Source organism: Pan troglodytes, chromosome 8 (genome assembly GCF_028858775.2).
Source record: "Pan troglodytes isolate AG18354 chromosome 8, NHGRI_mPanTro3-v2.0_pri, whole genome shotgun sequence".
Taxonomy (NCBI): domain Eukaryota; kingdom Metazoa; phylum Chordata; class Mammalia; order Primates; family Hominidae; genus Pan; species Pan troglodytes.
Window position 1 is genome coordinate 74,198,790 of NC_072406.2, and position 22,908 is coordinate 74,221,697.

At 38.2% G+C, this 22,908-nt stretch overlaps 1 protein-coding gene across 3 annotated transcripts in view; it reads left to right on the top strand.

Annotated features, from left to right (window-relative positions):
* ARID5B (AT-rich interaction domain 5B) overlaps positions 1-22,908 on the top strand; it is a 196,293-nt gene that overhangs the window by 28,672 nt on the left and 144,713 nt on the right. For all 3 annotated transcript variants that reach the window (XM_001165696.7, XM_054659654.2, XM_063781829.1), the window contains one exon: positions 10,960-11,185. In XM_001165696.7, the coding sequence (XP_001165696.3) occupies positions 10,960-11,185 (226 nt within the window). The remainder of the gene's footprint in view (positions 1-10,959; positions 11,186-22,908) is intronic.

Genomic DNA, 22,908 nt, shown 5'->3' on the forward strand with positions numbered 1-22,908 from the left:
TTTGTGTTCCCAACATTTATCATGTTTCAAATGCTACAAAGTACATTTTGAAAGCCTGGGATGTTCAGGGAAGATTGAGGTGAGTATGCCACGCTTTCCTGTTCTTGTTCCATCCCCTCCCTGCCAACCCGTCTGATATTACACTTGTGCATTTATTGTCCTTGGGACGCTAGGTGATTATAGCTCTCCTTACCAATGATCTGTTACTGAGTACAACATAGTATGATAAGAAAAGTTCATGTTCTTTCTCTGGAGGGATGCCATATTAGTAAGGATATAGGTTCAGCTGTGTGTAACAGAGACTCATATATTATAGTTGCTTACATACATTGGGAGTTCAAAATCTCTTATCATGGTACAGACGTAGATGGCTCACAGGGCTAGTGTGGTGGCTTTGCTCTGTGAGGTTGTCTAGGGACTGGGCTCCTTTTTCTCCTGAGCAATTTGCCCTCATTCTTATGGTCCAAAGCTACACTTATTCCCTTTGAGGGAATTACATCCGGGAAGGACATCACTAATACTCACATCCTGTAGTCATAATTTGGTCACGTGACTGCACCTGGCTGTAAAAGGAAGCAGAAAAACGACGCCTTTATTCTCCACCCAGCAATTTAGCAGTTTATTATTAGAAAGGAAGAATAGATATTATGGAGAGGTTAGCCACAGTTGGGAAGTGTTAAAGTCTCCTTGTACCAGGCAAGATATTTTCTTACAAGTAAGTCAAAGGGAAGGCTGTGCAGTTCCGCTGAGCTTGAGTTGACTTTGAGGCATCCAAATTGATAACAAGGGACTAGAGTGTGGATGAATTTTTGGAACCAAACAGTACAATGTAGTCATGGGCTTTAGAGGTGAGCGTTGGAATCCCCATAGAGAATGATTTCTTTAAGGAGTGATATGCAGAGAAAGAAGACCACATCCCAGATTGCATCTAAGTATATGTTTCATACATTTTCCCAGTTGGGAGATGGAATGAGGAAGAAGAGAAATTGAATAAAGCAAAGAAATGTAGAGGTGATAGATGTTGGGTAGGTGTTCTCCAAGGGTCTCTTGCATATGTACACATCTTGTGAGCAAAGCCACTGACTGTCTGTGTTCTGGACTGTCTTTTCAAAGATCTTTATATAGTGAATAGCATTGGAAGACAAAGGTAGTGTTTTTCTTTAGAACAAGAGCAGGCATGCTTACTGTCCAGTATTAAAGATACAGGTTCTCAGCCAGGCGCGGTGGCTCACACCTGTAATCCTAGCACTTTGGGAGGGCGAGGCGGGCGGATCACGAGGTCAGGAGATCGAGACCATCCTGGCTAACACGGTGAAACCCCGTCTCTACTAAAAATACAAAAAATTAGCCAGGTGTGGTGGCGGGCACCTGTAGTCCCAGCTACTCGGGAGGCTGAGGCAGGAGAATGGCGTGAATCTGGGAGGCAGAGCTTGCAGTGAGCCGAGATGGCACCACTGCACTCCAGCCTGGGCGACAGAGCGAGACTCCGCCTCAAAAAATAAATAAATAAATAAATAAATATGATACAGGTTCTCTATGCTCAGGACTCTTCTCTGGTAGTGCACCCCATTGTGTGAAAAGGTATCATCTATCCCTCTTCACATCTCCTTTTGGGAATTGAGTATTAAAGAACCACCACAAACGCTGGTACATTGACTATTGCTATTACTGTGAGTAATAAGCCATTTTTTGTCTCTGGCCAGGAGTCTCATGGCTTCTGCCAACATCCATGAAACTGGCAGGTGAACTTGGACGTCTGCAAAAAGGGTAAAAATCTCAGACCCTTCACAGTTCTTAACAGGAAGGAGAGTTTCAAGTCAAAATTAGGGTTGTTCATTACCAAATGCTACAAAGAAGTTAAAGAAATTGAAGAATAAGAAAACGCCTTGGGTTAGTGACATAATACCATGGCTCTCAAAGTTTCGGACTCAGGACCCTTTACACTCAACTTATTGAGGGCCCCAAGGAGCTTTTGTTTATGTAGGTTATACCTACTGATATTTACTACAGTAGGAATTAAAACTGAGAAATAATTTTAAAATATCTATTAATTCATTTAAAAATTATGACATCCACATGCACAAAAATACATCAAGCTGAACCTCATAACTTATACACAATTAAGTGAAAATGGATCATATTCCTAAAAGTAAAATGTAAACCTATAAAACTTTTAGAACAGAACATAGGAGAAACTCATTATGACCTGGGATAGGCAAAGAGTTCATAGATATAATGGCAAGCCACAATCCATAAAAGGAAAAAAATCTAACTGGACTTAATCAAAATATAAAACCTTTGCTTTGTGAAAGACACTATTACGAGAATTTTAAAACAAGCTACAAAATAGGAGAAAGTGGTTTCAAACCACATATCTGACAAAAAGTTAAAAGAACTCTCAAAACTCAAGTGTAAGAAAACAAATAACCAAATGGGCAGAAGACTTAAACACACATTTCACCAAAAAGGACATGCAGTTGGTGAGTTAGCACCTGAAGAAGATGTTTGACATCATTAGTCATTAGAGAGATGACCATTTAAAACACAATGAGAAACTACCACATACATATTAGGATAATAATTATTAATTATTAATAATCAATTAACAGTGATAGTGTCAAGTACTGGCAAGGATGGGGAGCAACTGGAACTCTCATGCATTGCTGTTGGGAATGTAAAATGGTACAGCCACTCTGGAAAACAGTTGGGCAGTCTGTAGAAAAATTACATCCATACTTACCATATGACTCAGCAATCGAATTGAAAATATGGGTTCACACAAAAACCTGTACGGGCATACCTTAGAGATAATGCAGGTTTGGTTTCAGACCACTGCAAGAAAATGAATATCGCAATAAAGCTAGTCACATGACTGTTTTGGTTTCCTAGCGCATATAAAAGTTACATTTACACCATACTGTAGTCTGCTAAATGTGCGTTAGCAATATGTCTTAAAAAAAAGTACATACCATAATTTAAAAATACCTTATTGCCAATAAATGCTAAAGATCATCTGAGTCTTCAGCAAGTTGTAATTTTTTTTGCTTGTGGAAGACCTGGGCTTGATGTTGATGGCAGCTAACTGATCAGGGTCATGGTTGCTGAAGGTTAGGGTGACTGTGGCAATTCCTTTTTTCTTTTTCTTTTTCTTTTTCTTTTTTTTTTTTTTTTTTTTTTTTTTTTTTTTTTTTTGAGACAGAATCTCACTCTGTCACCCAGGCTGGAGTGCAGTGGTGCATTAATGGTTCACTGCAGCCTCGACTTCCCGGGCTCAAGTGATCCTTCCACCTCAGCCCCTGAGTAGCTGGAACTATGGGTGTGTGCCACCACACCTGGCTAATTTTTGTTGCTGTTGAGATGCAGTTTCGCCATGTTGCCCAGGCTGGTCTCAAAATCACAATTTCTTAAAATGCCATGCATTGGTTGACACTTCATTTCACGAAAGATTACTCTGTAGTATGCAGTGCTGCTTGATTGGATTTTACCCACAGGTAGAATTTCTTGCAAAATTGGAGTCAACCCTCTCAAACCCTGCCACTGCTTTATCAACTAACTTGACGTAATATTCTGAATTTTTTGTGGTCATTTCAGCAATGTTCACAAATCCCAGCACTTCGGGAGGATGAGGAAAGAGGATTGCTTGAGGCTAGGAGTTTGAGAGCAACCTAAGCAACACAGTGAAACTCCTCTCTAAAAAAAAATTTAAAAATTTAGCCAGGCCTGTAGTCCCACCTATTCGGGAGGCTGAAGTGAGAAGATAGCTTGAGGCCAGGAGTTCAGGCCATATGGTGCCAATGCACTCCAACCTGGCCAACAGAGCCAGACCCAACTCAAAAGAACAAAAACAAAACAAAACAAAACAAAAAAACATTGTTGACAGCATCTTCACCAACAGTAGATTTTATGTCAAGAAACCCCTTTCTTTACTCATTCATAAGAAGTAGCTCCTCTTCATCTGTTCAAGTTTAGTCATGAGATTGCAGCAATTCATTCACATCTTTGGGCTCCACTTCTAATTCTAGTTATCTTACTGTTTCCACCACCTCTGCAGTTACTTCTTCCACTGAAGTCTTAAATTCCTGAAAGTCGTCACCTATGAGGGTTAGAATCAATTTCTTCCAAACTTCTGTTAATATTGATGTTTTGACCCACTTTCATGAATCTGAATGTACTTAATGGCATCTAGAATAGTGAATGCTTTCCAGAAGGTTTTCCGTTTACTTTGCCTAGATCTATCAGAGGAATCACTGTGGCAGCTATAGCTTCATAAAGTATATTTCTTATATAATGATACTCGTAAGTCAAAGTTACTCCTTGATCCATGGACTGCAGAATAGATGTTGTGTTAGCAGGCATAAAAACAACATTCATCTCTTTGTACATCTCCATCAGAACCTTGGATGACCAGGTGCATTGTCAATAAGCAGTCATATTTGTAAAGAAATCTCTTATTCTGAGCAATAGGTCTCAACAGCAGGCTTAAAATTTTCAGTAAACCCTGCTGTAAACAGATGTGCTCTCAATCCAGCTTCGTTTTTTCATTTATAGAGCACAGAGAGCATAGATTTAGCATAATCCTGAAAGGCCCTAGGATTTTCAGAATGGTAAATGAGCATTGGCTTCAACTTAAAATCACCAGCTGCATTAGCCCCTAACAGAAGAATCAGCCTGTCCTCTGAAGCTTTGAAGCTGGCATTGACATCTCACTATCTATGAAAGTCCTAGATGGTCTTTTTTGCCCAATATAAGGCTGTTTCATCTTCTATTGAAAATCTGTTGTTTAGTGTAGCTACCTTCAATTATCTTAGCTAGATCTTCTGGAAAACTTGCTGCAATTTCTACATCAGCATTTCCTGCTTTACCGTGTACTTGAAAGTTACAGAGGCAGCTTCTTTCCTTAAACCTCATGAATCAACCTCTGTTAGCTTCCAACCTTTATTTTGCAGCTTCCTCACCACTTTTAGCTTTCGTAGAATTGAAGAGAGTTAGGGCCCTGCTCTGGATTAGGCTTTGGTTTAAGGGAATATTGTGGCCTGTTTGATCTTTCTACCCAGACCACTAAAACTTTCTCCATATCAGCAGTAAGTCTGTTTTGCCTTCTTATCATTTGTATGCTCACTGGAGTAGTGCTTTGAATTTCCTTTAAGAGCTTTTCCTTTGCATTCACAACATGGTTAACTGGCGCAAGAGGCCTAGCTTTCAGCCTCTCTTGGGTTTTGACATGCCTTCCTCACTAAGCTTAATTATTTCTAGCTTTTGATTTAAAGGGAGAGGCATGGGACTCCTACTTTCACTTGAACACTTAGAGGCCATTGTAGGGTTATTAATTAGCCCATTATTGTTAAGTCTTATGGAATAGGTAGGCAGGAGGAGAGGGAGATAGACTGGGGAAAAAGGCAGGTCAGTGGAGCAGTCAGAACACAAAACAGTTGTCAGTGAAGTTTGCCACCTTATATCTGCATGGTTTGTGGCATCTCCAAACAATTACAATAGTAATATTAAAGATCACTGATCGGCTGGGTGCGGTGGCTCACACCTGTAATCCCAGCACTTTGGGAGTCTGAGGCGGGTGGATCATGAGATCAGGAGTTCGAGGCCAGCCTGACCAACACGGTGAAACCCCGTCTCTACTAAAAATACAAAAATTAGCTGGGCATGGTGGCACATGCCTGTAATCCCAGCTACTCGGGAGGCTGAGGCAAGAGAATTGTCTGAATCCCGGAGGCGGAGGTTGCAGTGAGCCGAGATTGCACCATTGCACTCCAGCCTGGGCAACAGAGCAAGACTCTGATTTAAAAAAAAAAAAAAAAAAAAAAAGATTACAGATCAACATACTAGATATAACAATAATGACAAGTTTTGAAATATCACAAGAATTACCAAAATGTGACCTGGAGACACAAAGCGAGCACCTCCTGTTGGAAAAATGGGGCCGATAGACTTTCTTGGCACAACTTGCTTCCCACAGACTTTCAATTTGTAAAAAATGCAATATCTGTGAAGTGCAGTAAAGTGAAGCACAATAAAAAGAGGTATGCCCGTACATGGAAATTTATAGCAGCTCTGTTTGTAATCACCAAAATTGAAACAACCCAGATGTCCCTCAGTCAGTGCGTGGATAAACAAACTTTGGGACACAAACATACCATGGATACATAAGAACTCTGCAGAAAGGAATAAGCTATCGATACAAGCAGGGACATGGATGGATGGATCTCAAAGGCATTATTCTTTGAGGCTGCTTTAAGAAGCAGCCTCAAAGATTTTGTACTGTATGATTCAATTTATATGACATTTTAGGAAAGAAAAAACTATACCAAGAACAAATCAGTAGTTGCCAGGAGCTGGTGGGGAGTGGAGGGAGAGGGTGACTACTAAGAATTAATATGAGGGGTTTTGAGGGTGAGGGACTAGTCTGTATCCTGACAATATAGTCGTGGTAGTTATATGAATCTATCCATGTGTTAAAATTCGCAGAACTGTACACCAAAAAAGGAAATTTTACTGTAAGTTAATTTAAAAATAAAATTAAATAGCAATATAAACTCATTATGTAAATGTAACACACTTTTTATGAAAGTTAACCATATTTTCAAAAACAACAAAAAATTAGTAAGAACAGTGGCATTGTTTTACATTTTTTGTAAATCTCTTTACTGTCTAGCTTTATATAGAGAGCGGAGTTCTCATATCTCCTTCTGCATTCACTCTGTTGTGATATCACATGTCACATCGTTTCTGGAAAACCCTACTATATATACACTTGAAAGAGGATGAGAGTGAAAAAAGCCAGTAATGTCTTAGTAGTTTTAGGATCATTGTTTTGACCCTGTGGACCATCTGAAATGGTCTCAGAGATTCCCGAGGGTTTCTGAACCCACTTTGAAAACCAATGATATAACACATTGTTCCAAATTTTATTTTCATAGCATCTTGACTTTTATTTTTCTGGCTATATCCACATGTTCCCTGTGTTTACTTAATGCCTATGTTCAAATTAGCCCTTTTTTTAAACTTAAATTTATTTAAAGAGGAAACTTGCTATATCTCCTATAAATAGAAAACCAGTACCACCTTCCCATAAATAGTAAATACAAAACAAATAAGCAATGAAAAACTTAATATACATTTTAAAAGTTTATTTCTGGGCCGGGTGCGGTGGCTCACGCCTGTAATCCCAGCGCCCTGGGAGGCCAAGGCAGGCAGATCACCAGAGGTCAGGAGTTCGAGACCATCCTGGCCAACATGGTGAAACCATGTCTCTACTAAAAGTACAAAGATTAGCCAGGCGTGATGGCGGGCACCTGTAATCCCAGTTACTAAGGAGGCTGAGGCAGGAGAATCGCTTGAACCTGAGAGGCAGAGGTTGCAGGAGCTGAGATCGTGCCACTGCACTTCGGCCTGGGCTACAGAGTGAGACTCCGTCTCAAATAAATAAATTAATTAAATTAAATTAAAAGTTTACCTGTGAACCATCTAAAATCATCTCTGCATGCCACGGTTTGGAAAACACCAATGTAGAGAAGAAATAACAATGATCATGATAGCTAATTCTGACATGCTACTTCATTTGTATCAACCCATTGAGTCCTGGCAATTACTGCTGGACAAGGCAGACAGAATTATTATACTGTCTTTCTACAAAAAAAAAAAAAAGAAAAAAAAAAAACTTTGAAGTACAAGGAGGCTGAAGAAGTTGCTCAGTGTTCCACAGCAAGTAAATTCCGGGGCTGGAATTTGAACCCAAGCAATCTGGCTGCAGAGTCCAAGATGCTGTCTTGGCAGATAGGAAACCTGGATCTTTGTTCAAGTCCTGCCGTCAGTTGGTTCTTGGACATGTCACTGAACCTCACTGTCCTCATCAGTAAAATGAGAAAGGTGAACTAAATCAATGTTACAAGTTTAAATGTCTGGTGCCCACGGGGGCCAGATAGTTAAGGGAAAACTGGACTGAATACAATGCAATAGGGAATGGTGGGGATTTTACATCTTGTCTGAAGAAGGCAGCTTCTATCAGTTTCAACTGTTTTTTATTTTGATTTTTTTGGCCTTTATTTTATTTTATGAGAGAAGATTGAGGTCTGGGTATTTTTGCCTAAAGTTTTCCAAGTTTTAGAACACTTGGAAGGGCCCGCCATGCACATGGGCTGACTGGTTTGTGACTTCTTGACTGGGTGAGCTCCTCTTGACTTAGAGGATTTATGATTAAATGAGCTGTTTTTGGACAATGGTAGAAACTAAATCCAAATTACAGAAATAGGCAGTTTAAAACAATGACGAAAGAGGATAAGGACTTAGAACGTGGCTCAACACAGCTTACATAAATATTGATTAAGAGCTGGGTTAATTGAAAAGCCAAGGTACATTAATAGAATAACAAAGTGTATTTCTTTGTGTTCCTTTTGTGTTGTATTAGAGTAAATCAGCAATATTTATCCAGTGCTAATTCTCAGTTTGCAGAGAGCTAATGTAATCATGAGATGAGCTTATTGAAATTCTTTTCTTAGACATAGAGACTTGCCCAAGAATGGTGAGTATTAGGAACTTTAGTCAGCACTTGCTCAGAATAGTAAATGCGAACATGTGATTTATGCCATTGTGTGCACAAAGTAATGTTTCCTGAGACATTTTCTATATATATGTTGGCTAGTTTTTGTTTTCTTGTGGTGGGAGGGGGGTGTTGGCTTGCTGTTTCCCCCTCCTCTCCTTATCAGATTTCCTTCTATGGCATTTGACAATGTTGCAGGGCCAGTTTCTCTGTGAATCCACAGTAAAACATACTGGTGGTTTCACAATTAAGCCAAACTTGGGTTTATGGCTTATGCATGTTTATGTGAATTCCTGCATTTGTTTTTATGTGTGTGTGTGTATTCATGAAAGATCTGTTTGAGAGAGGGAGAAAAAGGGAGGACAAAAGCTATAGACTGAATCATAAAAGATGGGTTTATTCATTAATGACATCATAAGGATAGTATTTTCTCTTGGTTAATAAACTATTTGTTTGGAGGGTGTTGTAAGCCATCCAGAGATAGTCATGCCATTTCTTGGAAAAGATCTGAAGCAACTAGTAATTGAAATGATAATCATTTGATCAGAGAGCTATTTGAAAATAACACTCATCTACAAACTTGTCTCTTCTGGGAAACCGTATTTAGTCAAAATGTTGCCAAATTCTCTCTTTACTAATGTTGAGACTGATACACCTAATTATTTTCCAGTACATTCTAAACTTGATTTCTGGTGTCACCTGTCCAGAAGCTGTTCCCATATGCTTTGAAACAATATCTAGCCTGACTTTATTCTGACATTTAATAATCACCATGAAATAGCTATAAAATGCATGACAACTACAGATCTTTTATTTCAAGAGGATGGTGTGGTGAATCTGAGGGAAATCATCCGTTGAAATGGTACTTTGTAATGGGCCCCATTGTTTATAAAGTACTCAAATTTTTTCTTGAGCGCACGATAAAAACACAGTTTCCACTTTGTCTCCCATTTAGTGGTAGTTCATATTTAATCATGATAAGGGAAAGGATTCCATTACTAAAGTTTTACTTTTCATTTTTGATAGAGTATTTGTTACTCTACTGCTGCCTAATAGACTTTCTTCTCAGGAGCAGCTTGGAACTCAATGAGGAAAATTGAAATTTTAGATCCTACCTTAAAACATCAGAAAAAAAAAAACAAAAAACCCTCAACCCAGGGCTTCTTATTATGTGAAGCTTACCCTAATAACCTTTTTTTGTTCGAATTGGAGAAGCGTGTGTGTGTGTGTGTGTGTGTGTGTGTGTGTGTGTGTGTGTCGGTGGGGCAGGGGGAGGAGGAAAAAGTCACGTTTAACAGCAAAATTAGCCAAAATCAGTTGTGAATTCCTTTTGTTTAATAGCTTTGAGACATCTTCCTGTTGTTGTTTGTCAAAAATATTTCTAAGATTTTGTAATCTTAGGGGTTTTCATAGCCAAGCTTTCTTCAGAAATGTGAAATAAAAGAAATGAAAGAAGTCAGTTCAAGTTGAAATGTCAAATGCTTAAATAACTTAACTTAAAACCCAGTGAGATGATCTTCTTGAGCCTTTTCCAAAGAATCTTCGGGTGAAGGGGCCTCCCTTTGTGCCATGTATGGATGTCTATTAAAGATCTTGCTGAATTAATTCTGAGTCAGAAAAGTTGGTTGTTTCCTAGAAGCAATTAGAGATGCTTAACATTCAAATTTATGATCCAGAGGAGAAACTTGCATTTCAACTACTTTTCTTAAATTCAAAGACTTTTTCCTCACTCACCCTCTCACCCTCTACCCCATCTGTATTAAAAGAAAAAATCAGTTCATTTCTCAGCTTACAAAGTTTTTGAGAAACATGAGAATGTGTAAGTTTCTTTCAGTGGGAAGCACATAACATTTATGAAGTATTTCTTTTGGGATTACATCACAGTTTTATTTAATTTTTAGGACAAAAGTTAAATTCAATATTTGTGTATAAGCCAAGGGAAAATGTACCATAAACATAGGAATTTGGGGGTGAGTCAGAGTTCCAAGAATCCTAGATTTACTTAGACCATTTATGTAGAGACAGGCTCACCATTAGTCATCTAGCTTTCACTTTTTACATTTGCAATTAATTACACCTAAAAACTAGCTTTCACCCAAGTGGTCAGCTAGGTAGAGTGTGAACTTGGGCAACCAACATTAAAAATGGCTATTAGAATTACTGTCCTATTTTTGGATACTTTCTAATTGTATAACAAACATAAAAATTATTCCTTAACTAAACAACTAGCAGTGAAAAACCATTGAAATGAAGTGAGTTACTAAAGATTCTGTGTCACCAGAATGCACACAGTCTCCTTGCATTAGGTTAAACCACTCACATGGCATTTCAGATGGGCCTTGTGGAGAGTGGATCATTTCCCTCAAACCTATAAATAACATTTTTTGTTCTTCCCCAACCACCTCTTGTAGGATGAAGTCATTGCTGTTTCCGAAAAGGTGATTGTGAAGCTTGAAGACCTGGTCAAGTGGGTACATTCTGATTTCTCCAAGTGGAGATGTGGCCTCCACGCTGGACCAGTGAAAACTGAGGCCTTGGGAAGGAATGGACAGAAGGAAGCTCTGCTGAAGTACAGGCAGTCAACCCTAAACAGTGGACTCAACTTCAAAGACGTTCTCAAGGAGAAGGCAGACCTGGGTAAATATGACTTGTAATTTTAAATCTAATGTGTGGGCGTATATAGTAACTTTTCGGTTGTAGATTTTTCTGGAAACGCTATCATTTATATATAAATGTATTTCAAATTTCTTTAACCTCAAATGGTCCTAAGAATATGGATGGAGAGATGACTGGATGGGTAAGGGATGAGTGTTACCTGTTGGATCAAAGGACCTTTTATGTATGGACCCTTGTGCTGGGGTGATACAGTGGTTCTAAACAATTTTCAGTGTGATGTCAAGGCATACAATTTAATTAGAGCACCTAAAATTGAATTAATAAAGAGTTTAAATACTTGCTATAAGTATGTAGTATGACATCTATTAACACCATGTCCCAATTTCATGTTTTACATTGAGTGGAAAACAAACTGAGGAAAAGGGATGAGTTCCTCAATGTGGAGCAAGAGAACAATGTCAAGCCAGGGGATCCACTGGTTGGCAACCAATGGCATAGGTTTGCTTGATCTTTTAGTGTTCAGTGGTACCATCAATTATATATATATATATATATATATATTTTTTTTTTTTTTTTTTTTTTTTTTGCTTCCTTCCCTCTTCCACTGCAAGTTTAAAGGAGAACTTGGGCTTTGGAGTAGTTGTGCTGATTGGTGTTTACATACTAACTCTGCTGCTTACTTAGCTGTATGGCCTTAGGCAAATAATTTAACTTCTAAGCCTCGGTTTCCCCATCTAAAAAATAGGGGAACTTTACAGGGTTATTGTGAGATGTGAGATAGAAGGGGTAGAGCACATTGACTGGCATAAAGGAGGGGCTTCATAATTAATTCTATTGCTTTTTCTTAACACTTTCTTCTCCAGTGACATTGTGTGTCCTTTCATTGCTTTTTTTTTTTCTTCTGTTTGTATTCCCGTATCATTCACTGATTTATTCTCCTAGCATTGCTCAAGACGAAAATTGTTGTCCTCTGATTTAGACTAGTTATTTCCTCTTTAGGCAAAGAGGAACTGCACTTTAACATATTAAGGCATCTTTTTCTTTCATTTGCGCACAATGCTGATTTTTGCAGTCCTATTTTATGCCTTAATGTGACAACTTCCTGGTTTTTTTTTTTTAAACCCAGAACTTAACTATTACAACAAACCTAGGCAATTTATTTTAATTGGCATAAAGAGACTGAATAACACCAGTAACTGACTGTGGCTTTCATGTGACCCTGGTTTGTGATGAGCTGTGCTGTGTTTTGGGAATAGCATTAATATTTTCTTGCAGTTTGAGTTTAACTATCAACAGTTTCCTGGCATCTTTTGGTTGATGTCAGACAGTAACATTTTAGATATGGCAGCCTGATTGTCACCTGCACATTTAGAGAAAATTATCAGACTAGTGGTTTTCCTTCTAAAGCCAAAGAGTTTTTTGATAGTCTTCCTATATATACTGTTACACCCCCCAGTTTTGTGAACACACAATAACTAGTCTTATGACTTGCGGTAATGCTGAATAATACATCTGTTGTGTTACTTTCCTAATGTATGATCTAAGTTGTATTACCATTGTCTTATGTTTTCCTTAACATTAAAACCTTTCTTTTGTTTGTTTAATTTTGTGTGTGTGTGTGTGTTATGGAATATACTGTTACTAATAAAAAATTAAACAGGAAACCCACAGGGGACAAAAGGATGTGTAGATGGTTAAGCTTGATGTCACACATATAAACAAGAGTATTTATAGCAAGGTTTATGTTTAAAATTGTGTTTAAAATGGATAATTTATTAATGAACAGGAAAATAAGTCTAATTTCTTAATTCCACCCAAAGAAATAAAAGGTTGATCCTCCTGGATTCTAAAAAAAAAGAAGGTCCGTATTCTACCTTTTTGCAGTTGATTCCAGAAGAAATTGGTTTATAGTGAATATTCACAGTATTTGCAGGTGGTTTGGCCTGGAAAATCTAGATGAGTGGTTTTTAAATTTAGTTGCTTATTAGACTCAAGAAAGAAATTTAAAAAACAATACTGATTACTGAGACCAGCTTTTCTAGATTCTTCATTCAGTAGGACTAAGGAAAGGCCAAGGAATGTGTATTGATAAAAAGGTTCCTGGCCGGGCACGGTGGCTCACACCTGTAATCTCAGCACTTTGGGAGGCCAAGGCAGGTGGATCACCTGAGGTCAGGAGTTCAAGACCAGCCTGGCCAACATGGTGAAACCCCATCTCTACTAAAAATACAAAAATTAGTCACGTGTGGTGGCAGGGGCCTGTAATCTCCGCTACTTGGGAGGCTGAGGCAAGAGAATTGCTGGAACCTGGGAGGCAGAGGTTGCAGTGAGCCGAAATCATCACGCCTTTGCACTCCAGCCTGGGCGACAACAGCGAGACTCTGTCTCAAAAACAAAACAAAACAAAACAAAACAAAACAAAACAAAAAAGGTTATTAGGTTGAGTCTGATTTCGTTTGTTTGTTTTGGTCTCATTTTGGAGACAGCATTATGATTAGTGCTGAAGAAGGGAAAATGATCAACAGGAGAGTTGATTGGGAGGCTCTCTCCTGGGGCACAAGAAACACCATGTACTTAAAAAATTTTTAATGTAAAATACCCCTTTAAGGATAGAATTTAGGGCCTTGAAATTCTACTCAGTTGCTATGAACTGTGGGGAATTTGAGACAAATAGCTTTTGTAATTGGAATGCACACTGTGTTGTAATAATGTGGAAAGAGAAACAAAAACTTTCCTTAATGTAATGAGTTTCCATTATCTGCCTAATCTAAGGTTTGTAAGTCTACATTGTCAGGATTTATATTGAGGAGATAGGGGGTGTCATTTTCTGTACACATTCCTGTCCCCACAACTTTCTCTTCAGCCTCTTCTATAACATCAAAATATTTGTTGTCTGTACTTTTTTCTCCGCAGTGGTTTTCTTATCTCCTTTTCTGTTGGTCACACTGAAACCACCTCCAATACCACATTGTTAATGGAAATTCACACACTTATTAGGTTTTTCCTTCTGTAGAACCCTTCCAACTCCTCATTGTTCTTACCAAAGAAAGAAGATGAACTGTGAGATTATTTGAGGCCCACCCCCTTTTTTTCTGGTGGAAGTAAGCAAAGAACGGAAAGATCTCACCTTTCTATGGATAAAGTAAAACTCCAACATGTTGTCGTTTTTTAACTGAGTTATTTCATAATGTTGAAACATGAATAATAACAAAATAATTAGATTGGTTCTTAGAGAAGGGATTTTAAAATATAAAAGCTCATTAAAGCACTTTTCTTGCTTAGTGTTTAGGTAGAATAAGTTCGCTTTAATTCCAGTTTGTGTCACTTCCTGTCTCTCTCTGAATAGTAAAAAAAAAAAACAAGAATGTTCTCACAAATGTGTGTCTGCCAACAAATTAATACTCCACAAAGAGAAACTCTGCCCCACATGGCAGCTTCCAATAAATGCTCTGATTCAAATCACAACTCTTTCATTTTTTTGTATCCCCTTCCCCCTTGAGGGAGCACATTTAGACAATATTTGAGGATGTCATCTTTCTGCTTTTTAAAACTCTCTAGAATTTTCATTTTAGACTTTTAATGGTTGATGACTAAAACTACAGATCTGGATAGTGGAAAAACTAATAATCTTAAAAAACACTTCTGAAATGTGGTAAAGTGCATTCATTCTCTTCCCTCCTCTTTGTCCTTTTCAAAGAAAGAAAGTTCAATATGAAACCAATGCAAATTATGACTTTACTCAGTGAGATATTTTACCTTCTTTCAGACTGTTTCATACTGAAGTTTATTTAAAAAAAAAGAAAAATAACTATGTTAAAATAGGAGGGTTAAGGAATGTATTATTCATAAGCATAATGAACACAAGAACCTGTTTTTCCAGAAGAATTGGGTTGATTAAATCATTCACCACACAAGCCTCTAGTTATTTATTTTTGTCTTTAGAATTACAGTACTTAGCTTTTATAATAACGTGGACTTGATACCCATATTTGGTATGGCAGTTGAAAGTAGTCAAATGAAGAATTATTTCATTTTACGAAATTTTTAGCACGTAAGGAATATAAACACTATCAGTTAAACATAGCAAACTTGCATTTTTTATTCCTTGGGCTATAGTTTGAAAAAAAAATCAAATTATTTTATGTAACACTGATTCTTACAGAGTTCCTTTAAGCAAAGTATGAAAGCTGCAGTGTAAGCTTTATTGGCCTATAAATATGTCATTATAGTTGGACTACATTTATATGCTTTGGATTGTTGTTTAAGCCAAGAAAATATGTCTCTACAGGTTGACTTTTTATTGAAGCCCTTTGAGGCATACAACAGAATGTATTTTAGGCCAAGGTTATTAAAACAGCATTTTCATTTTTTTGCAGCAGACTCATTGTCAATTATGCTGCCACAAACTGTCTGTGGATGGGCAGTTATGAATGGTTTCATCTCCAAATGTGTCTTTAGAAAAAGAAAGAAAAGATAGAGGAGTCTGAGCTGAAACTGAGAAAAAAGACCCAAAGATTATGTGTGGGGGTCTGGCTGAATTTAATGATGGGGGTTCCCTCAGTTCAATTTCTGTTTCTAAATCTGTCCCATCAAATTGAGAAAGAGTAGCTTCCCCCTTTCTTCTGTTGCTGGGACTTTCACTGTACTTTTTGGGAGTCAACAGTATGGTGGGGTTAAAAGAGCAGAGGGTGGGCTGTCAGGAGAATCTTGGCTCTACATGTAGATCTGTCAACACTGGAAAAGTCACTGGAAGACACTGTATGATTTTTTACCTGAGTGCTCTCATGAATTTACTAGGATTTGAAGACATGCCTCTTATTGGAACAATCCTTCCTTCCTTTCTAGACTTAAATTTTATGTGTATGTATTTTTTGTTTTGTTTTTTTTTCAGTGAAGAGAAATAACTTTTATTAATGAGAGCAATGAATTCTTAATTCTCAGCCACAAAAAAGATAAAATACAATGAGATTTTCAAATATAAAATAAAATATCTGTACTCACATCATTGCTGCAGAGATAAAGTGAAATATTATTATACAACTCTAAGGTGACATGAAAAGAACACAACTGTTCAACCAAATGGCTCAAAGTAGATTTAAATTTTATGTGTATATTAAAGAGTCTTTGGAAGGTATTTGTTGTTTATATTTTACTTTGGATTGCTGGTTTCACTCTGCCATTTTCCATAACACTGCAACTTGAGAAGTTTCTTAAATGATATGTTGTTTATACATTCAGCTTTGTTTTGTCTAAAATGGGCAATAATATGTACCTGGCTGTTTCTCATTGGATTTTTGAGAAGACCAACTGAGAACAAATTAGTTAATATCTATGGAAACATTTGTGATACTGAAGTCTAAAGTGATATTATTAGTACATTATTATTATCAGAAGCAGGTTCTGTATGATAGGGAGCCATGTGGTACAAGGTTAGCTTATTTGTCCCTTTTGAATTTCCCTAATCACACACACATTCTAGTAATTTAGAACAGGGTTTACTCTCATTACTGTCTCCCTCAATAGAAAACTATTATAAAAGTCCTTCAGGTTTTTGCTTGTTTATATGTATATATATAAATACATATTATATATGACTATTATTTTAATATATATTTATTTCAAATAATAAATGTATGTAATATATACCATATAACATAAACATTTTATATATTTATATATTAATATATATTTATATTTTATAAACTTTTATCCTCCTGAAAATTCTGTCAAAATAAACTGAGCCATAAGTGGCCAGTTGTATAGGATCTCTCAAATACTCTTGGTTAAAAATTAGCTGTAGTTTTTGCTTGGAGATTCTGGAGGCCTCGTATTGCAAATGGTTGTTTCAGATCACTTTTGAGTTTGATATGTCAGGCAGCTTCCTGAGATGTGGACATGGGAAGGATTCTCACTTTTTGTTGAAGAAAACAATATAAATGTCTGTAAGAAGCATGCTAAATGCTGACATCTTGTCATAGAGACTTTTCACTGCTAATGAATTTACTAGGCTTGGAAGACATCCTTCTTACTGGGACAATCCTTCCTTTCTAGATTTAAATTTTGTATGTATATTAAAGAGTCTTTTGAAGGTATTTGTTGCTTGGATTGCTGGCCTAAGTCTACTATTTTTCTTAACACTGCAACTTGAGAAGTTTCTTAAATAATATATTGTTGCACTATACTATTCATGAATATCATGAAGAATCCTTACAGAACAACCTTCTAACTAAAACGAATTTGGGCCAGGCGCAGTGGCTCACGCCTGTAATCCCAACACTTTGGGAGGCCAAGGCGGGTGGATCACAAGGTCAGGAGTTCAAGGTCAGCCTGGACAACATAGTGAAACCCCATCTCTACTAAAAATATAAAAATTATCCGGGCATGGTGGCATGCACCTGTAGTCCCAGCTACTCAGGAGGCTGAGGCAGGAGAACCGCTTGAACCTAGGAGGCGGAGGTTGTAGTGAGCAGAGATCACATCACTGCACTCCAGCCTGGGCAACAGAGTGAGACTCTGTCTCAAAAAATAATAATAATAATTTGGCCTTTATAGTATCCTTAAGTTCAACATGGAAACTAATTACATACGAGACTTAGCAAAGACTTGTAAAGATACTTTCCAAAGGATTTTCTCTCTGACAATATTGTTGTGTTAACCATGCATTCGTTAAAGAATTTTATCATAGCCCAATTAACATTGGAGGAGATACTCTCCAAGTACCCACATGACTCTTCAAGAGATTGCCTCATGCCGTTATAACGTGACAACCCAAAGGACTTTTGATGGAGTACAAGAATCTGCATCCAAGATATTCAGAGTTTTAGAACAGCTTATTACCAGTATATCTTCTCACTTTCTTTCTTTCTTTCTTTTTTTTTTTTTTTTTTTTTTTTTTAGACAGGGTCTCACTGCGTTGCCCAGGCTGGAGTGCAGTGGTGCGATCTTGGCTCACTGTAACATCCGCTTCCTGGGTTCAAGCAATTCTCCTGCCTCAGCCTCCCAAGTAGCTGGGATTACAGGTGCCCGCCACCATGCCCAGCTAATTTTTGTATTTTTTCAGTAGAGACGGGGTTTCACGATGTTGGCCAGGCTGGTCACAGACTCCTAAACTCAAGTGATCACCCGCCTTGGCCTCCCAAAGTGCTGGGATTACAGGTGTGAGCCACTGTGTCAAACCCAGTATGTTTTCTAAGAAACTAGGAATACATATGGTTATAACACATAGGAATAAGATTATTCATTTCATTTGAAATTTAAATTTTGGCTTGACCATCTAATCAAATAGTTGAATATTGCCTTGCAATAGTGGTAGAATGAGTGAATAAAAGTGGCTCAAATAAGTAATATTCATTTATGCTGTCTACACTCAGCCATCTTGGCTATTCCTGCTAGAAAAGAGGTCTTTGTGAAATCTAACCAAGTCTGAGCCAATCAACAGCTGGTCATTGATAATGCTGCCCAGGTACTTGTACTGCCATCACTCATGAAGGCACAATCCAAGTTAAGACCCTTTCATTTGGAATTACTGTTGACCTGAGGATTTTCTAGTGTTTCCTGCAGCCACGAAAGCTTCTTAGAATTCCAGGTTCATTTCTTCTTCTGATGACGGACTGAAGATGGACCATCAGCTGAAAAGAAGTTTGTAGAATTTTAGAATTTATTCCTACTTTTCCATTTGGAGATGTCAGGGCAGAGGTAGAAAAAAAGTGAAATTGGAACTTTCTGTGCTATTTTTAGTATCCAGGCTACCAGTATTTACCTCTAGGATACAATGTATGCAAAAGGAGTAATGGAGTACAAGAATCTGCATCATGCTTTTCTGAAACTCTTTATAGAATTGTCAGGCTGGAAGGGGCCTTCATGAACATTGTTTTCTCCTCTTTTTCCTTCTAACAGTCGTCAGGCCTCTCTTTTCAGTTCTTCCCTAAGATGTGCTTTCAGAATCCCTCACCATCACGGTTACTTATCTTAGGATACACTTTAGGTGATTTTTTTTTTTTTTTTTTTTTTGAGATGGAGTTTTGCTCTGTCACCAGGCTGGATTCGGATCCCTGCAACCTCTGCCTCCTGGGTTCAAGCAATTTCCCTGCCTCAGCCTCCCGAGTAGCTGGGACTACAGGTGCGCGCCACCACATCCGGCTATTTTTTTTGTATTTTAGTAGAGACGGGGTTTCATCGTGTTGGCCAGGATGGCCTCGATCTCCTGACCTCGTGATCTGCCCACCTTGGCCTACCAAAGTGCTGGGATTACAGGTGTGAGCCACCATGCCCAGCTGAGGTGATTTTTTTATACCATTTAACTCATTTATATTGCAGGAGCTCATTTTTACTAAGAATCCTAGAGCCAGAATAGGAGTAGATTCTAGAGAAAGGCCCCAGTGATCCATTACGCATGGCCAGAACTCTAAGGAGCTGGCTTGGCATCCTCCAGATACAACATGACATTAGCAAAACTACTGGACTCTTCTCTAGAGCTGTATGGCCTTGGCCTTTTTATAAGTAAGAGCAAAAAGGGGGAAAATATTCTGCCACTACACTCCCTGAAGTTTAGGTACCTATTTTTTTTTGTTTGTTTTTATACACAGTAATATTAAGTGTAGACTAGTATCTAATGAACATCGTTGTTAATTAATATGGCAGCTACTGTGGCTCAATATCAATGTTGTGCCTTTTGAGCTTCTGTAGTTCCTGTAGTTTTTTACTCTAGCATTTAGGATAGGGCTTGCCCAAATTGATTTTTGCCTCAGTAACGGTCTACAGTTGAAGACCAGCTTGGTGTCTGAGAGTTTGTTTAAGCTATTCCAACCAAATAATATAAAAACTGCAAGTCTTCCCTAAATTTTCATATGTGATAGTTTAATCATGTTGTTCTCTTGGACTTAAGCTGTTCTTGTTTTTGTTTTGTTTTGTCTATTTTTTCTAGCATTTTGGTTTTTTACAGCCATATCTATGATAAAAGACCATGATGGAGGCTGGGCACGGTAGCTCACGCCTGTAATCCCAACACTTTGGGAGGCCAAGGCAGGTGGATCACTTGAGGTCAGGAGTTTGAGACCAGCCTGATCAACATGGTAAAACCCCGTTTCCTACTAAAAATACAAAGTTAGACGGGTATGGTAGCACACATCCATAATCCCAGCTACTTGGGAGGCTGAGGCAGGAGAATCACTTGAACCCGGGAGGCGGAGGTTGCAGTGAGTCAAGATTGTACCATTGCACTCCAGCCTGGGCAACAAGAGCGAAACTTTGTCCACATCACCCCCCACGCCCCCACAAAAAAAGACCGTGATGGATAAGACAGTGAATTCATAATTTTGTTTTAGCTTCATTAATTTGAAATGTTAATTTCCCAAAGAACTGTCTGTAGAGATTGCCATCTGATGAGAAGATAATCAAAAGATGAAAGAATAAATTCATTTATGGTCCTATTCCTTGCTATGCCTTTAGTTTCTTGCTGTGTACCTTGGATTGACTGGAAGCAAGTCTTATGCAGCCTTGGCTTCATACAAGCTCATAAATTTTCATTATCACTGATAGATTGCCAAACTTAGACCAGTAATTCTGTTTGCATTTGGTGATAAAAGTGGGTCTATTGTGAAGGACAAACCCATCTGATCCACCGTGTTTTTTTTTTTTTTTTTTTTTTTTGAGATGGAGGTTTGCTCTGTCACCCAGGCAGGAATGCAGTGGTGCGATCTCTGCAGACTGCAACCTCTGCCTCCCGGGTTCAAGTGATTCTCCTGCCTCAGCCTCCCAAGTAGCTGGGATTACAGACATGTGCCACCACGCCCAGCTAATTTTTGTATTTTTAGTAGAGACAGGGTTTCACCATGTTGGCCAGGCTGATCTTGAACTCCTGACCTCGTGATGTGCCCGCCTCAGCTTCCCAAAGTGCTTGGATTATAGGCGTGAGCCACCATGCCTGGCCCCGACCATCATGGTCTTTCAAATATCTTTTGAGAATGCAACACTGACTCTGTACCTCAGATGTGCTCTTAAAGTGAGGTCTGTCTGGGCACAGTGGCTCACACCTATAACCCCAACACTCTGGAAGGCCGAGGTGGGAGGATTGCTTGAGGCCAGGAGTTCAAGAGGAACCTGGGCAACATAGTGAGACCTGTCTCTGCAAAAAATTTTTAAAAATTAGCTGAGTTTGGTGATGCCCAACTGTAGCCCCAGCTACTCAGGAGGCTGAGGCAGGACAATCACTTATGCCCAGGAATTCAAGATTGCAGTGAGCTAAGATGATACCACTACACTCCAGCCTGGGCAACCCACACTGCACTCCAGCCTGGCCAACACAGTGAGACCCTGTCTCCAAAAATAAATAAATAAAATAAAAATGAGGCTTGATTCAGCAGTTCCCCTTTCAGTTGGAGGTGCATGATGCTTTTATTTTGTCATAACTCTAAAATGTTTTTGTTTGCCTTCTACCTCTCACCTCATTAGCCACTGTATGATTACTGACAGTGAGCCATTATTACAGCTGCTATCATGATAGCATCATCTTGGAACACAAAGCAGATATATCCTACATGTGAATTGATGTGGTTTTTCCAGTGGGTTCTGTGAGCAGGTATCTGATTTGTGCATTTACTCTTAATACTCGGTGGTATTGACACTGATTCTTTTGAACAGTTTGTTTAATCTGTTAGAGTACTTTTAAGTCTGAAGTTCTGTTACAACACATTAACTTTCCTAAATGCCAGATTCACTCCTCTTCTGTAACATTGTGTGTTTAAGTCTGTAGTTTATGCAGGTCACTGCAGAGGAAAGCTGAGGTTTGGACTTTTAGCTTATTTTAATAAATGTATTTATTTAGGACAGACTGGAATAATAGTGGGTTTTCAAAGACTTCGTGAAGTGCTTCATGCACAGTAGGGGCTGAGCAAATAGTGCTGATGATTTCAGGCTTTTCCTAGTTGCCTCACTGTGTGTTTTCATTTGGTGTGCTTGGATGAAGTGGTATTGCTTCTTTCTTCCCTGAAACCCCAGAGCCTGTGCCTTGCCTAGAACTCTCTTCCGTTGGGCAGCCCCACTTGCTTTTTGAATTTTTAACTATTTCTATTATCTTTTACTTCTGACCTTAAATATTGGCATTCCGCTTAGGATCCCTGTTTCTTTGCAAACTTCATGCCTACGGGATAAAATACAAATGTTACAGGAGTATCCAGTGAACTTCCAGGCTCCATTTTCTTCTCTTTTTCACTAAGTAACTTTCATTATTGTTATTTTTTGTTACTACCAATGTTATCCATGTTTGTTTTAGAAAATATAGGCACTACTGACAAATAAAAAGCAGAAAAATTAATGTTGCCTATTTTCCTCCCACTCAGAAGTGCTGTTAGTATTTGTATATGTACCAATGTATATGAATGCATGTATCAGTGAGAATTTATATGGATATTATTTTTCCTCATAAAAATAAAATCTACTGTTTGGGAATCTACCTTCCCATACTTAATTTTGTACAGAGGTATTATAAATATGCCCCCATATTGTAAAATATCCTATACTGGGTTTTTTTTTTTTCAGCTGCTGAATATTTCATTACAGAGATGTTTCATACTTTAATTATCGTTGGGCATTTCAGCTCTTTCTGATTCCCACAAACTTTATAAAACTCTTGTAGTTATGCACATAGCCATGACTATTTCTTTATACATTTGTAGGGGGGGATCGCTGGTTCAAAGTGCACACAGAATGTTAAGACACCTATCCCCTACCTTATCTCCTCTCGTAAA